Below are 17415 nucleotides of genomic sequence, written 5' to 3' on the forward strand. Positions count from 1 at the left end.
GGACTTCTTTTTAATTGAACTCAAATTCCACCATCTGCTGTGGCAGGATCTGGACCTGATTTCCCAGAACATTGTCTGGGTGAACAGTCCAGTGGTAAAACCATCACACTGTCACATCACCATGAAAGCACTGCATGTCTTATGACAATAGATCAGAACCTTGAAGCTTTTACAGACTCTTTTTTAAATTCAAAAATGTGTATCATTTTAAACAAGGACTACAGCAGAAACAAAACTGTGGTTGTAAATGCAGTGGCAAAGTTATGTGTGAAGCCCATGGAATGTCACAAAATAAAGTGTCAGGGAACGCTGAAACAAGGAGCGATTTCACAAGATGAGATATGAGGGAACTTATTACACTACATCTCAGCCGTAAGCTATCTCTTAGAGACATTTTATTTACCCTCCAGGGATGTACAGAAACAAGTGTTAGAAACAAAACTCACTTATAAATCAGCCGGAGACAAAGCCATGGAAACAAGGACAATTTATTACAAACTTGCAAGTCCGGACACCCCACTAGCCTGACGACGAGTGCAAAGATATCAGTTATACAATCATTTTTATACAGTTTGTGTGTTGCATGCTTACGCCTCCCTTTGCCCATTGGTCCTATCACAAGTTGGTTACCTCACTTGTTTTTCAATTCCCTTATCTATGTACCAAACCATTCCTGGATTCTGCATTCTTTGTCTTGTTACTATAAGCTTTATTGTGAAAGTACCCTTACTTCTTTTTTTGTGGTCAGCTACAACACTCCATCGTTATTTCCGAGCTTAAAACTATTTTCTTTAAAACTACTTCTTTAAAAGAACCCCTATTCATTAAAGTCTTACCCTTAAATATATTACATGCTACAAGAATTCCATGACCGTTTGTATAATGTCTCACCCCTCCCCCATCTACAGAAATTACACTCTACTAGCACTTGCAACAATTACATTTCTATATCGCCTGCAGAAAACTACATTTCTTATTTCCCACACAAGGGTTAAAAACTGACTGCAATGGTAATCTGTGTATGTTATTAATCTCATCTTCCCTCAAACTGAGTGTAAAATGCAGTCACATTTTGTTCGTTTCTATCTAGAGATGCCTTCACAATGAGGTCATTATTGGATTCTACTTCATTGTATTAGATCTAAAATAACTTGCTGTCATGTTTTAAATGAAACAAGTATTCTTCATCAAAACAACAATTATAATCTTAATGAACGTGGAATGTGAGGGATGAGTTAGACAGCCAGAACTAGAAAAACCAGAAAGAGAGACTGAAGCCCTTCCCAACATGCAATATAAAGAGATTTGCTTCTCTTCCCTATTGTAAGATGGAGGGAAACTGGCAGGTGGGTTACTTGGAAAGTTTTGCCTTATATACTATACCCGTCTATGCCAGGCTGAGGAAGGTTGTTATCATAACTGTAACCATAGGCTGTCTGTGAAAGGGTGCCTTCATTGAGTCCTACTGTTAAAACAAACTGTGAGTGTTCATGAAAATGAGTGTTGTCTCAGTAGCCTGTCCCTCCAACTCAGCCACCTTTTGAGAGGTACTCCCTCACCCCCTGAAGGAAGCATGCCATGGAGATAGCCATAGTGTCATGCCTCCAACAGAGCTCAAGCACAACATCTGGCCTGCGCAAGTCAAATAAATAGACAAGAAGCAAAGCACTCATCCCAATTTGTGGATTAGAGGGAGAGTCACATCAGGGAGAACTGCCATTTTAGCAACCCTCTTGCAGCTCAAACAAAGAGAAGGACTCTCTCTCACACTGGATGTTGGAATTCTGCTACTGTCAAAAGGAATCAGAGCAACAGAAGCTCAACCAACTTTCAAAAATTTAAATTCTAATCTCAGACTTTGTGCATGTTCTCTGCAGCTGAAACATTATACACTTTGCTCTGTTCCATTATCCGAATGCACATTTGTATGATATGATCTACATGCAAAACAAAATTTTTCACTGCACCTTGGTACATAGAGTCATAGAGCTGAACAGCACAGAAACAGACCCTTCAGTCCAACTCATCCATGTCGACCAGATGTGCTATATTTAATCTAGTCCCATTTTCCAGCATTTGGCCCATGTACCTCTAAACCCTTCTTGTTCATATATCCATCCAGATGCCTTTTAAATGTTGTAACTGTAGGCAGCTTCCACTTCTTCTGGCAGTTCATTCCATACATGCACCAACCTCTGTGTGAAAAGGTTGCCCTTCAGTCCCTTTCAAATCTTTCCCCTCTCAACTGAAACCAAATCAAATTTAAGAATCTCAAAAGTAACTGCTCAATTACAAAATTGAAAGATCCGGTACTATCCAATAATTGCTACCATGTCTTCACAACTAATTCATTCCCTTGTTGCCATTTCATTTCATCTTCGGTAATTAATAAATTCACTCTTTGTTGATTTAAGCAAGCCTGGTTAACTGGCTACTTTAAAACATAAGGGAGAAAGGGATCCACTAGGAAAGGAATAAAATTCACCTTGCAGTGATCAATCAGGGATTGGAAGTGGGGTGTGAATGAAGACGGGAAACCAGTTATTGAATCTCTACAGCAAGGAAGCAAGATATTAGGCTCATTGAGCCCATGTTAACAAGCATCTCACCCAGACCTGCCCTATCCATGCAACCCTGGATTTCTCACAGCTCACTCACCTAGCCTGCACATCCCTGAACACTATGGGCAATCCACCAAAGCTGCACATCTTTAAACTGTGGGAGGAAACCAGAGCACCTGGAGAAAACACACACAGACACAGGGAGAACGTACAAATTCAACACAGTCACCCGAGAGGGGGATTGAACCGGGGTCCCTGGTGCTGCGAGGCAACAGTGCTAACCACTGAGCCACCATGCCTCCCTCGTCACCCATAAGTGTGAAAATTTTGGGTATCCCGTGAGGAATTGTAACAAATTGGGCATCGTCGTCAGTTCATTACATAAAGCGCTGCAGCTTTATAATTCATTGCATCTGATCAGAACCACTTGACCTGCCTCAGTTTCCCCCTCTCCAGAGCTAATCAGAATGTTGCTGAAAATGTGTTGCTGGAAAAGCGCAGCAGGTCGGGCAGCATCCAAGGAGCAGAAGAATCGATGTTTCAAGCATGAGCCCTTCTTCAGGAATCTGAAGAAGGGCTCATGTCCGAAACGTCGATTCTCCTGCTCCTTGGATGCTGCCTGACCTGCTGCGCTTTTCCAGCAACACATTTTCAGCTCTGATCTCCAGCATCTGCAGTCCTCACTTTCTCCTAATCAGAATGTTACGGACTTTTGAAGGTCACTTTCACTGCGCTAAATGTGGGAAGGGGTTCAGATGAAAGCACTAACAGTGGAGAGAAAACATATCCCTTTCAAATAAGGAGACTCGATACATCCTGTGGCCTGATGCCAAGCTCACACCAGTTTGACCGTAAGGTGGGTTGGTTCTTGTTCGCATGTTGAAGCACTGCCGAGGGGAGGGATGAGTAAGACTGGTTGTAAAAGACAAAAGGAAAACGTGCATTTTTAAAAATGTCATCAACTCGGTGAAGGACGCTCTCTGGGCGGTCTGAACCTGTTGATCTTCCAGCTGAAGGAGTTGACCCCGACTGAGTGTTGCAGACTGGCACATTCCAAGGTCCAGGACTACGTGTTGAGGGACGCGCTGAAGCTTGGGGCAGCTGCCGCCAATGCGCGGTGGAGAAAGACCACCGTGTAATACCTGCCTGCCTAAAGAAGAACAGGGGGCCCACCCAGTCATTCGGGCTCCGCTGACACCTCAGCAGAAGAGCTGGATAGTAAATGTACAGACCTGTATATAGGAAAAATAAATTTCGATGTCTGTATGTAAAGCAACGTAATGTGTGCACAAGAGTGGCATGACCAATTGTATAGAGATCCAAATAATTTTATGAATAATGTATATTTTTGAAATAAAAAAAGCACTTTAAAAAATGTCATTAAAGTAAAAAGGGCTTTGGAAAATAAGGTGTGAGAGCTGAAACAATGATGCTGAAGTGAAGTATCAATGGAGTCAGGTTCAGTCAGTGAAATCCCAGAAGTTAATAAAGTGCTGGGCTCACACTGTGCCACTGAAACCGAATCAACAGAACCGAGAGGCAACTCGGCTGAAAGAAAAGGGCAGGGATGTTCTGAAATGGAACCAAGCTTGAGGCAAACCAAAGAATTGAGGACCTTGGTGGAATCTGCTGGACAAGGAACTCATCATCTGTTATAGAGACCAGAGTGCCGTGGACTGATCAAAACTGTCCTCTTGAGTCAGCTCCTTTTATGAGTGTGCCCCAAGCAGCTACTGAAGAAATTAAGAAATCATTTTGTTTGAAATGTAAACCTGTTTTGAAAATGCTCGATTATCTGAATATCAATTATCCGAATTTCAGATTATCTGAACAAGCTCTCAAGGTCCCGTAAAAACGCTATCCATTATCTGAACAATCCGTTATCCGCACTCTTAGTTATCCAAACAAAATGCTCCCCGCCCATCTCATTCAGATAATTGAGATTGTTTTGTATTGGCAGTGGAGTTCCTGCAGGAATGGGTGGCATGATGGCACAGTGGTTAGCACTGCTACCTCACAGTGCCAGAGACCCAGGTTCAACTCCAGCCTCAGGCGACTCTCTGTGTGGAGTTTGCACATTCTCCCCCTGTCTGCGTGGGTTTCCTCCGGGTGCTCCGGTTTCCTCCTACAGTCTAAAGATGTGCGGGTCAGGTGAATTGGCCACGCTAAATTGCCTGTAGTGTTAGGTGAAGGGGTAAATGTAGGAGTATGGGTGGGTTGTGCTTTGGCGGGTCGCTGTGGACTTGTTGGGCTGAAGGGCCTGTTTCCACGCTGTAAGTAATCTAATCATTTCTGTTTTCCAGCAGTGATGATCTTCTGAAATTGGCACAAGATTTGTTGTTTTTTTTGGTGGGGTGATGATGGGTTAGATTCCTACTCCCTACAGATCACAAGCAGTGCTGGAAAAATATTTGTGCTAGACCTGGCCGTTCTCTCTTCAGATAGTTCATGGGCTTTCAGTACGCAGGGAGTCCCAGAGAGACAGTGATAAATTTGATTTGGTTTGATTTATTACTATCACATATACCAAAGTACAATGAAAACTGTTTTCTTATACGCTTTACCTGTAGATCATACTATACAAGTGCATCCTGGTAAGAGAACAGAGATGGAGCTGCGGAGAAAGTGCAGAGAGAGAACAACATTATAGGATCCCTACAGTGTAGAAACAGATCCCCCAGCCCGACAAGTCCACACAGACCCTCCGAAGAGTAACCCAGCCAGACCTACACATCCCTGAACACTATGGGCAATTCAGAATGTCCCATTCACTTAAACTGCACATCTTTGGATGGTGGGAGGGAGAATGTGCAAACTCCACACAGACAGTCACCCGAGGCAAGAGTCCAACCCTGGTCCCTGGCACTATGAGGCAACAGTGTTAAACACCGAGCCACCGTGCCACATTGTCACAAAAAAGTTAATAATAATCCCATTTCCCTCAATGTCTGACATGTCAATTTTGGAATCTATAGTTTAAGATGACGCAGTTTAAGAGGAGCAGCATTTCTATCACTGTACGACCCAGTACACATAAAAGGAATGAGTTTCTCAGTGAATGTGCCAGAGTGCATGTAGAGAACGGACATATCATCAGCATTGTAAAAGGACACCAGACCTCCCTCATAGTCCAGGTAAACTCCAATGGTCGTGGGCTTCACACTCGGAGTCCGAATTACTGAGTACTGTCTGGCATTGTATGTATCCCCATTTGTAAGCCCCACAGCCCAGTATCCCTTTTGAGGTTGCAGTTTGAGCTTTCCCTTCCGATTTGCCGACTCTCTGGTCACACCAACATCCCAGTCAGTCTTGTTGCCAACCTCCACCTCCCAGTAGTGCTTCCCCCATGTGAATCCCTCTGAGCACAGGACACACGGATGCTGATCAAATCTCTCTGGGTTATTAAGAAGCAGAAGTGTTTTTTTTGTATTGATTGACACGCTGGTCAGATCCTCAGACAGGACAAGGCTATGATGAGCTGTGTTCGGATCCAGTGTCAGCGAGACTGGAACTGCAGGAAAATAGAAATCGTGTCAAATATTTTATACAGAGGAACGTGGATGGTTAATATCTCTTGCCTTCACACCTGGACTCAGCACCCAGCTCATAAATTCTGCCTGAGAAATACTATCCACTGGAGTAGTGCCAGATGATTGGAGGGTGGCAAATGTTATTCCCTTGTTCAAGAAAGGGAATGGGGATTAGCCTGGGAATTACAGACCAGTCAGTTTTACATTAGTGATGGGCAAAGTATTGGAGAAGATTCTGAGAGAGAGGATTTATGACAACTTGGAAAACCATAGTTTGATTAGAGATAGTCAGCATGGCTATCAAACCCTATTGAATTATTTGAAGGTGTGACAAAACGCATTAATGAAGGTAGAGCAGTGGATATGGTGTATATGGATTTTAGCAAGGCATTTAATAAGGTTCCCCACTGTAGGCTCATTCAGAAAGTATGGAGGCATGGGATACAGGGAAATTTGGTTGTCTGGATACAGAATTGGCTGGCCCATAGAAGACAGAGGGTGGAGGTGCAGATGGAGCTCAGGAACCAGTGGTGTTCCGCAGGGATTGGTTCTGGGACCTCTTTGTAATTTTTATAAATGAAATGGATGAGGAAGTGGAAGGGTGGGTTCATAAGTTTGCTGACGACGTGAAGGTTGGTGGCGTTGTGGAGAGTGTGGAGAGGGCTTTTGTAGCTTGCAATGGGACACTGACAGGATGCAGAGCTGGGCTGATAAGTGCCAAATGGAGTTCAACCTGGAAAAGTGTGAAGTCATTCACTTGGAAGGTCAAAGTTGAATGCAGAATACGGAGTTAAAGGCAGGATTCTTGGCAGTGTGGAGGAACAGAGGGATCTTGGGATCCATGTCCATAGATCCTTCAAAGTTGCCAGCCAAGTTGATCAGGTTTTTAGGAAGGCATATGGCGTGTTCACTTTCATTATCAGGGGCATTGAGTTTAAGAGCTGCAGGTTATCCTGCAGATCCATAGAGCCCTGGTTGGGCCACACTTGGAATACTCAGTTCTGGTCACCTCATTACAGGAAGGATGTGGAAGCTTTAGAGAGGGTGCAGAGGAGATTTATCAGGATGCTGCCCAGACTGAGGGCATGTCTTATGAGGAAAGATTGAGGGAGCTCGGACTTTTCTCATTGGAGCAAAGATGAATGAGAGGTGACTTGATAAAGACGTACAAGATGATAAGAGGCATAAATAGAGTGGATAGCCAGAGACTTTTTCCCAGGGCCGAAAGGTCTATCACAAAATTTTAAAGTATTTGGAGGAAGGTTTAGGGGAGATGTTAGAGGTAGTTTCTTTACTCAGAGAGTAGTGAGTGCATGGAATGCACTACCAGCAGTGGTGGTTAAGTTGATACATTAGGGACATTTAAGCACATGGAAGATAGTACAATGAAGGGTGTGTAGGTTAGTCTGATCTTAGGATACGATAAAAGGCCGGCACAACAGAGGGCCAAAGGGCCTGTACTGTGCTATTCTATGTTCTAGATGTGCAGATCTCTATATCCCTAGAGTCCAGTCGAAGCAGTGGGTGGGCAGGTAATACAGAGACCACTGGAGAAATGCAGCCAGCTTCGTAGCTTCTGTGCAAAGAGAAGCAAAGTTAACACTTTGAATCTAGTTCCCCTTCTTCTGGTTACTATGACAGACTGCAAACACATCAGCGAATACAGGACCCTGATCCTGAGTCCCAGTGGAGTGGCTGGATATTAAACACAATGTTCTGATGCTGTCGTGTTTGAATCGCTCACTCTATGGCCCCCCCATGAAGAAGAACCCCCCCCCAACAAGTGAGAACTCAGGCTACCGCAGCAAACCGTACTCACTACAGGCAGCACTTTCAGGAGAGGGAGGGGATAGAAGAGAGCAGAAAAATCCCCAGAGTGTGGAAATAAAGCTGTGGGGTCTCTTACATGGAGAGATGATCTGTTTCATTTCCTTCCACACTGTGTAGAGAAACGGGCCTTGATATCTTCTGTAATTCTTTCTGGGAAACATCAGTATTTCTTCATCTTCACTTTCCCATTCATCCTCTCCATCCTCTTCCTTCTCTTTGTGCAGGTATCTATTTAAATCAGATTGATTTTATCACATAGCAACAGCTTGATCGCAGTTTAAAAATATTGATGCGTGTAAGTGAGACACTCACCTTTCTCTTACACTTTTCAGTTCCTGCAGGACAATGAAACATCAGAAATGGTTTAATCAGCACACAATGCTGTTTTGGTTTTACATTTTAACACACTCAAATAATCAGTTGGTTTAGTGAAATGTGAAACTGTGTTGGTAGCATTTTCACTCACGATTCCAGTGAGGTGACACCAGTCCAGTTCCTGCTTCCTCACTCCACCCCTTACCCCTCAAATATATCCGACAAGATTTCAGGGTTTTGCTCCACTGCTGATTCATTCATTTTGGTTTGGGTCGTAATTTTCTCTACTTTTGACTTTTATTCCCTGAGAACTTCAGAGCAGCTCTAAGCTGGGAGAAATCAAACCACATCCTCAGCCTCAGCGACCCCTTAAAAAGCGATAGCATCTTGTGTTCCAGATCCTACTCACCCAGGTAGCTGCGGGATAGTGTACACATCAGACATGAATCGCGTTCGCACAGAATTAAATAATCTCCTATCGCTTCATCTTTAAGTGGGTATCGTCTATGAGACTCAAACACATCACTGCTCCCAGAACAAACAAGGAGGGGGAAAGAGAAGCTAAGGGGCTGATAGTGAAGCCCTCAATGGGCCAACCTCAGTACTGGAGCCTGTGGGAGATATTTAGATCATGAGAATGTTAGTAAGGGAGAGATAAATACCTGCTAATATGTGGCAATGTGCATTCTAAAGCTGTTTCTCAATGGAAAAGGTACATTTTTAATGGGAATGTCCAATCCTATTAAATATTATTCATAGTCCTGTGATGTATTTTAAACTCACATCACTGCCTCTGTATCCAGACCTCTGGTTTAATAGTGTAGTATATAACCCAGGCATATATGTTCATAGGAGAAAGTGAGGACTGCAGATGCTGGAGATCAGAGCTGAAAATGTGTTGCTGGAAAAGCGCAGCAGGTCAGGCAGCATCCAAGGAGCAGGAGAATCGACATTTCGGGCATGAGCCCTTCTTCAGGACTGATTTTTAACTTTGTCCACCCCAGTCCAACACCAGCATCCCCGAATTAGGTAATACTCTTGATGTCAATACCATATCTAGGTTGCCTTCTATTTCACAATTGAAGTTTAATTTTGACTTGCATTCTCTATCCTATTCAACCTCATGCCTCAATAAAACCGCCCGCTCTCTCTCTCACACACACACACACACACACACACACACACACACACACACACACACACCAGTTAATGTGGCATTGGTTAATTATGTAACACAGATGATATTGGTTCAGTCAACCTCATAAATACTACCCCGTTCCTGTTCATCTTGAGTTCAAATTGGAATCATTGAATCTCTACAGTTTTAAACCAACACCTCTCTTCTTTCCAAAGCGATATGGACAAGTCTCTACAGTCTTTCCTAAAGGTTAAGACCCAAAACCAAGGACTGACCTCATCGTTTCTCACTTCATTGTCTTATTCCTCAGTGAGTACAGCCCAATGCACAAATGGCTCCAATCGTCAGATCTGGGTCTAAATCCCTACTCCCTATTAAGGTTACCTGCTTAATTACCCAGGAATTTCTGGACTTCTGATCTGAGACCCTTCCTACTAGATGCATTCCAGAAATCTATGCAGGCAGTGTTAGTGTGATGTGATTGCAGGATGTGGGACCTCCTGGATGCCAGTGTGATCCAGGATAAGCACATCTGCAGCAAATGCCTGCAACAAGAGAACAAGGAACAAAGAAAATTTACAGCCCAGGAACAGGACCTTCAGCCCTCCAAGCCTGAGCCGATCAAAATCCACTGTCTAAACCTATCGCCAATTCCTAAGCATCTGCATCCCTCTGCTCCCCATCTACTCATGCATCTGCCCAGATGCACCTTAAATGAATCAAAAGTGCCTGCCTCTACTACCTCAGCTAGCAATGCATTCCAGGCATCTGTGTAAAGTACTTGCCCCTTAAACCTTTCACCTCTACCTTGAATATGTGACCTCTCGTTATCGAATCCTTCACCCTGGGAAAAAGCTTATTTCTATCTACCCTGTCTCTACCCATCATGACTTTGCAGACCTCAGTAAGGTCCCCTGATTGGCTTTGGCTCAGAGTTTATGAGCTGAAGGCTGAACCACAGATCCTTCAACACCTGAGGGATTTGGGAGGTTACCACAATAACAAAGAGTCCATCCGACTACTCAACAATAAAAGCCACTTGTAGCTGCTGATTCCTCATCTTTGGTCCAACTCGTCCATGATGACCAGACAGCCTGAGTTAATGTTGTCCCTTTTGCCAGCACTTGGCCCATATCTCCCCAACCCTCCCTATTCATATACTCATCCAGATGCCTTTTAAATGTTGCATTTGTACTAGCCTCCCGCACTTCCTCTGGCAGCTCATTCCACACACACATCACCCTCTGTCTGAAAACGTTGCCTCCTAGGTCCCTTTTATATCTTTCCCCTCTCACCCTAAACCTATGCCCTCTAGTTCTGGACTCACCCACCCTAGGGAAAAGACCTTATCTATTTACCCTATCCATGCCCCTCATGATTTTATAAACCTTTATAAGGTCACCCCTCAGCCTCTGACGCTCCAGAGAAAACAGCCCTAGCCAATTCAGCCTGTCCCTTTAGCTCAAACCCTCCAACCCTGGCAACCTCCTTGTAACTCTTTTCCAAACCCTTTCAAGTTTCACAACATCCTTCCTATAGCAGGGAGAGCAGAATTATTTCCACCTAATAAATTTATCACAATTTACTGAGTAACTTTCAGAAAAAAACAGTTGTGTAACAAATGAAACTTTGATCTTGCTTCAAGCTATAGCTTAGCTTCTGATTTGTTGTTTTTTATTAATTCTAAAAGAGTGCTCAACAAACTCCACAAGTTCACTGTTCAAAGACCACACTGTGGCCTTGTCTGCTGTGGTCATAATTACTGCATTGGGAGTTATATCCTAAATATAAAGTACTATTTACAATTATACCAACTGTTTGAATATGAGGTTATAAAAAGTCACCTTGAGAAAAGAGATACTGTCTTGCAACTCAATGTGTACACCAAGCTTCACTATGTCTGCCTCAAGAGAGGTTAATTTCTCCTCAATTAGTTTCAGATGCCCCTGTATTGGTTGCAGATCTTCCTCCTTCAGTTTCCTCAGTTCTTTCATTAAGTGCCTCTCTTTGTCTTCAAGATATTGATGGATTTTGGCAAATTGTGCAGCTATGTCTTGCTCCAGGGATGATGTGAGTTCCTATGGTAGTGAGAAAGATTGTTTAAACAGTGGGTTGTTGAATGGTTACAGTAATTATAGGGAGCAGAAGGAATACTCACATCCAGTTCTGAAATCTCCCTCTCCTGCTGCTGCTTTAAGTCTCTTTCTGTTTTTTCTCTCACCTTCATGGAATTCAAGCATGATCGCAACTGGTCCTAAATATTGAAGCAAATCATACAGTGGTCCATTGCAATATTTACTCTCGTACATTATACTAGAAACTGTGAGGACATGTTCAGGGAAGGTGTCATGTGGCACTAATGTTTTGTTTTAAAAAGGGCAAAACAAAAAAAAAATCAACCAGACTAGAGAAGGCTTGAGACTAGATTAGATTACTTACAGTGTGGAAACAGGCCCTTCGGCCCAACAAGTCACACCGCCCCGCCGAAGCGCAACCCACCCATACCCCTACATCTACCCCTTACCTAACACTACGGGCAATTTAGCATGGCCAATTCACCTGACCTGCACATCTTTGGACTGTGGGAGGAAACCGGAGCACCCGGAGGAAACCCACGCAGACACGGGGAGAATGTGCAAACTCCACACGGAGAGTCGCCTGAGGCGGGAATTGTACCCGGGTCTCTGGCGCTGTGAGGCAGCAGTGCTAACCACTGTGCCACTGTGCCACCCACTAACAACAGCTTTTTGGTCCATAAAGTTATATGAATGAATTTGCTCGGGTAGACAGTGTTAATTGTGTTTGACTGTACACCTGCTTTCAATATTAACTGGGGGTTCATTTGAAACTCACTTAATTAGGTACAGTCTAAATCTGTGGCTGTAGTGTAGAGTTGTAATATGTAACACTATAAATAAACTTCAAAATGAGCAAGGACTGTCTCTGGTTTTATCCTTTACTAATTGCTTTTTTTCTGGATATACCACAGTACCTTGTATTCCTGCTCTGTCAAACCTTGTAGGCCCCACTCTGTCTAATCATGCATTGATCGAAATGTCCTTGATTGCTATGATATGCCTGTAGTGCTCCGAAAACAAAGCTCTTTACTGTACTTAGGTGCATGTGACTACAATAAATCAAATCAAATCAGTATGTAAGGGTGAGCTAAAGCCAAAGGCTGGATATTAGGAAGATGGAAAATTACACTCCAATGTTATTGCAGTCTGCACCATATATCCAATGGAAGAATGAAATGGATAAGACGACACATTATGTTGATACCAAAAAGAAAATAAAGTATGGCCTCAGCATTATTGCTTCCTACCAGAAAGAAAATATTTTGTGAGCTGGAAAAATGCATCGGGATGAAGGCTTGGACCTTCTGTTTGGAGTCTTGAATATCATTTACAAAAACAGATCATATTTACGATACATAGCCGGATTCTGGTAGAGTTTGGAAGATGACTAACCATTCCAAGCCCTTCCTGAAGAAGGGCTTATGCCTGAAACATCGATTCTCCTGCTCCTTGGATGCTGCCTGCCCTGCTGCGCTTTACCAGCAACACATTTTTCAGCTCTGGTCTCCAGCATCTGCAGTCCTCACTTTCTCCAAACCATTCCAAGATGTACTATCTCATGCATTTTAAGATATCGCATCAAGATTGACAGGATACAAGTGGATATCCCCAGATCATGACAAGATTTTAAAATGATTAGATTGTGGTGAAGCAACTCATGGGTAAGGTTTTGGTTCTAATTGGTCTCAGAGAGGGGGATACAAGGAGTGCAGAAAGCTCAGAGCAATTAGAAAATCATGGCATATGGATTGCGATACCATGTCCAAGAATAAAGGGAGCGTGCTATAATTGTACAGGGCTTTGGTTCACCACAGCATGAATATTCTGTGCAGTTTAATCTCCAAACCAAATCAAACATTTCCTATTGGAGACAGTACATTAAAGATTCTCCAAACTGGGCCCTGAGATAAAAAGGGTAACCTTTCAAAGCCTGAGTAAATTGGGTCTACATCTGGAATATCATTTTGGAAAGAGGAACAAAATAACAGTGTACTGTTTAAATGGAAACAACTGCAACACAAACTTGTGTACAAAACAAAGGAAGCGAATACACATGTGCAGCAAATAATCAGGAAGTCAAATGGAATATTGGCCCTTATTTCAAAGGGGTTGAAATATCAGATTAGGAAGTCTTGCTGCAACTGTACAAGGTGCAGGTAAGTCCACATTTGGACGACTGTGAGCAGTTTTGTTCCCTTTATTTCAGAGTCGAGAGTGTGGTGCTGGAAAAGCCCAGCAGGTCAGGCACCATCCGATGAGCAGGAGAATTGATGTTTCGGGCATAAGCCCTTCATCAGGAATGAGGCTTGTGGGGCCGGTGGGGGCTGGGAGATAAATTGGGTGGGGGGAGATAAATTGGGTGGGGGGAGCTAGGGCTGGGGGGGAAAGGTGGCTGGGAATGCAATAGGTAGATACAGCCCCACCACACCTCCCATTTATCTCTCAGCTCCCCCAGCCCACAAGCCTCATTCCTAATGAAGGGCTTATGCCTGAAATGTCAAAGCTCCTGCTCCTCAGATGCTGCTTGACCTGCTCCACCCAAATACGCAAGGCGAGAATTGAATCTGGGTCTCTGGCACTGTGAGGCAGCAGTGCCAACCACTGAGCCACCACGAACAGAGTTCCAAACTTAAACCACCCTCTGTGTGCAGAAGTCCTTTCTAACATCTCCCCGGCCCTGAATCTCAGACTATGCCCCCTAGTTCGAGAACCCCCAACTCATGGAAATCATTTGTCTTTACCCACACTGTCTTTTCCAGACCAATAAACAATGAGGAGAAAGTGAGGACTGCAGATGCTGGAGATCGAGCTGAAAACGTGTTGCTGGAAACAATGAGACCAGGTTAGTTCACTCTGTCCCTTACCCTGTGCTTTTGAACAGTCCTCTCCAAGGCCAGGAACCTGTGATCTGAATGGAGGGGAGAATCTACACAATTGACACAGACCAGAATCTCATCGTCCTCACAGAACAGCGCCAGCTTCTCTCCATGTTCCTGGCAGAGGGATTGGTCCCCCTCCCTGCCCTGGTTCACCTTCTCCCCTTGTTCCTCGCCCAGCTCCTGGTTCGGTTGTCGAGCTGACTGGCAGAGACTGGCCAGCGCCCCGTTCCTGGTGTAAGCTCTCCTGGAGAGAACCACTTGGCATTGTGGGCAGGATACCACCTGGCGGCGATGCCCCCAACACTTCTCGACGCAGGATTTACAGAAGTTGTGATAACAGTCCAGCCTCACCGGCTCCACAAACAGAGACAGGCAGAGGGAGCAGGTTAAATCCTTGCTGGCTGTTGAGATCGGCTTACTGGCGGCCATCTCAGGTGCAGTTCTGTCTGTCAGTCTCTGCTGCACATTCAGTTTCGTTTCTTCCAGTTTGCTTTGAACCACACACGGCGATATGGCCTCTCTCAGTTGTTAGGTTTCTGTTCTCCACTGTGTGTGTGTGAGAGAGAGAGAGAGAGAGAAATCAGACACAGACGGGTCTGGTCCCTGGACAGGCATAAGTGAAGAGTGGAATTTCCCTCTCTGGGAGTTTTCTTTTTAAAAATGGGAGCAGGTTTGTCCCAAGGTGCTTACATCTGCAATGGCCATGCATGGAACAGTTCTACTCCCAGGACCTCCCCTCCTTACCTCAGCCCGGAGGCTCGGCCCTTACCTCTACTTCTCCCTTTGCTCGTTCTTCTTTTTATGTTTTACTTTTTTTTTTGTTTTATTTTGAAACTTAAATTGTGGAGAAACCAGCGGTGACAGCATCGGAATAGCTGAGGGCCAATGTCACAGATGGCGATCAGCGTGGAGCGAGTCCAGGCGAGAGAGGGACTGTATCATTTATCTTTTACTTTTCATTCCCTTAATTTATACGATAAAGAACAGTAATGTAGAACTTTCAGATGTTTATTTTCTTTATTTCTCGCTTTTGTACCTAAGATTTGTTTCGTTTTTAAATTTGAAAAATATGCTTTATTCCTAAAAATATTTTTATCTTTCTCTCTCTATGTATATATATTTCACACGCGGTCACAAATTTAGTTTGGATCTGTACAATAATATGTCAAAGAAACGAACATTGGAATTTAATTCTATCCAAGCAAGACAGAGACCGTACATCTCTTAGAGTCATAAAGTCATAGAGATGTACAGCATGGAAACAGACCCTTCAGTCCTACCCTTCATGCCGACCAGATAGCCCAACCCAATCTCGTCCCACCTGCTAGCACTGGACCCATATCCCTCCAAACTCTTCCTATTCATATACCCATCCAAATGCCTTTTAACTGTTGCAATTGTACCAGCCTCCACCACTTCCTCTGGCAGCTCATTCCATACATGTACCACCCTCTGTGTGAAAATGTAGTCCCATAGGTCTCTTTTATATCTTTCCCACCCTCACCCTAAACCTATGCCCTCTAGTTCTGGACTCCCCCACCCCAGTGAAGAGACTTTGTCTATTTATCCTATCCATGCCCCTCATAATTTTGTAAACCACATAAGATCACCCCTCAGCCTCCGACGCTCCAGGGAAAACAGCCCCAGCCAGTTCAGCCTCTCGCTATAGCTCAAATTCTCCAACCCTGGCAACATCCTTGTAAATCATTTCTGAACCCTTTCAAGTTTCACAACATCTTTCCAATAGGAAGGAAACCAGAATGGCATGCAATATTCCAACAGTGGCCTCACCAATGTCCTGTACAGCCACAAAATGACTTCCCAACTCCTGTACTCAATACTCTGACCAATAAAGGAAAGCATACCAAACTCCTTCTTCATTATCCTATCAACCTGCGATTCCACTTTCAAGGAGCTATGAACCTGCACTCCAAGGTCTCTTTGTTCAGCAACATTCCCTTGGACCCGACCATTAAGTGTGTAAGTCCTATTAAGATTTTGGGCGGCACGGTGGCACAGTGGTTAGCACTGCTGCCTCACAGCGCCAGAGACACAGGTTCAATTCCCGCCTCAGGCGACTGACTGTGTGGAGTTTGCACGTTCTCCCTGTGTCTGCGTGGGTTTCCTCCGGGTGCTCCGGTTTCCTCCCACAGTCCAAAGATGTGCAGGCCAGGTGAATTGGCCATGCTAAATTGCCTGTAGTGTCAGGTAAGGGGTAGATGTAGGGGTATGGGTGGGTTGCGCTTCGGCGGGGCGGTGTGGACTTGTTGGGCCGAAGGGCCTGTTTCCACACTGTAAGTAATCTAATCTAATCTAATTTGCTTTCCCAAAATGCAGCACCTTGCAAATATCTGAATTAAACTCCATTTGCCACTTCTCAGCCCATTGACCCATCTGGTCAAGATCCTGTTGTAATCTGAGGTAACCTTCTTCGCTGTCCACTACACCTCCAATTTCGGTGTCAGCTGCAAACTTACTAACTGTACCTCTTATGCTCGCATCCAAATCATTTATATAAATGATATAATTTACCCGTACCAGACTATATTTGCATGCATTGAAGCATCAGAGGGTCCAAAAACTGAACAGATACCCAGTTACCTTCAGCAGGAAGGCCTCAGGCAGTGGGCTTTCCCCACTGCACCTTGGCATCAGCTGCCCCAAGCTTTAATACATCCCTCAGCGCATAGTCCTGGACCTTGGAATATTCCGGTCTGTAACACTCTGAAAGATCATTTGGTTTCGGACAGACCAAAGAGTGCCTTTCACTGAATTGTTGGTTCTCCAGGGGCAGTTGATGTTTGTCTCAGTGTGCTTCCCGGGGAACAGACTGTAGATAATGGAGTCCTGCATCACGGAGCTGCACGGAACGAACTTGGACAAAACCCACTGCATCTTTCTCCAGACTTTTTTTGTAAAGGCACATTCCAGAAGAAAATGTGTCAGTCTCTACCCTCAGCTCCCCCCCCCCAACAACAGCTGCTCCGAGGGCATTGTGCAGTGGCGCAGACCAACCAGACACACCTTGTTGACAAGTTCTGGTGATGAGGCATTTTTGTACCCAATATTTGTAACTAGGTACTT

The 17415-nt window shown here is 44.3% G+C and overlaps 1 protein-coding gene across 1 annotated transcript; it reads right to left on the bottom strand.

Moving 5' to 3' along the window:
* Window positions 1–4981: 4981 nt before the first annotated feature.
* LOC140455445 (zinc-binding protein A33-like) lies at window positions 4982–14760 on the bottom strand. The gene is made up of 6 exons (XM_072550319.1): window positions 14317–14760; window positions 11533–11628; window positions 11219–11452; window positions 8234–8256; window positions 7998–8149; window positions 4982–6072 (listed from the first exon to the last, which is right to left on the bottom strand). The coding sequence occupies exons 1-6, from the start codon at window positions 14758–14760 to the stop codon at window positions 5531–5533; spliced, it is 1491 nt and encodes a 496-aa protein (XP_072406420.1). The 3' UTR covers window positions 4982–5530.
* Between the last annotated feature and the right edge of the window lie 2655 nt (window positions 14761–17415).

Source organism: Chiloscyllium punctatum, chromosome 30 (genome assembly GCF_047496795.1).
Source record: "Chiloscyllium punctatum isolate Juve2018m chromosome 30, sChiPun1.3, whole genome shotgun sequence".
Taxonomy (NCBI): domain Eukaryota; kingdom Metazoa; phylum Chordata; class Chondrichthyes; order Orectolobiformes; family Hemiscylliidae; genus Chiloscyllium; species Chiloscyllium punctatum.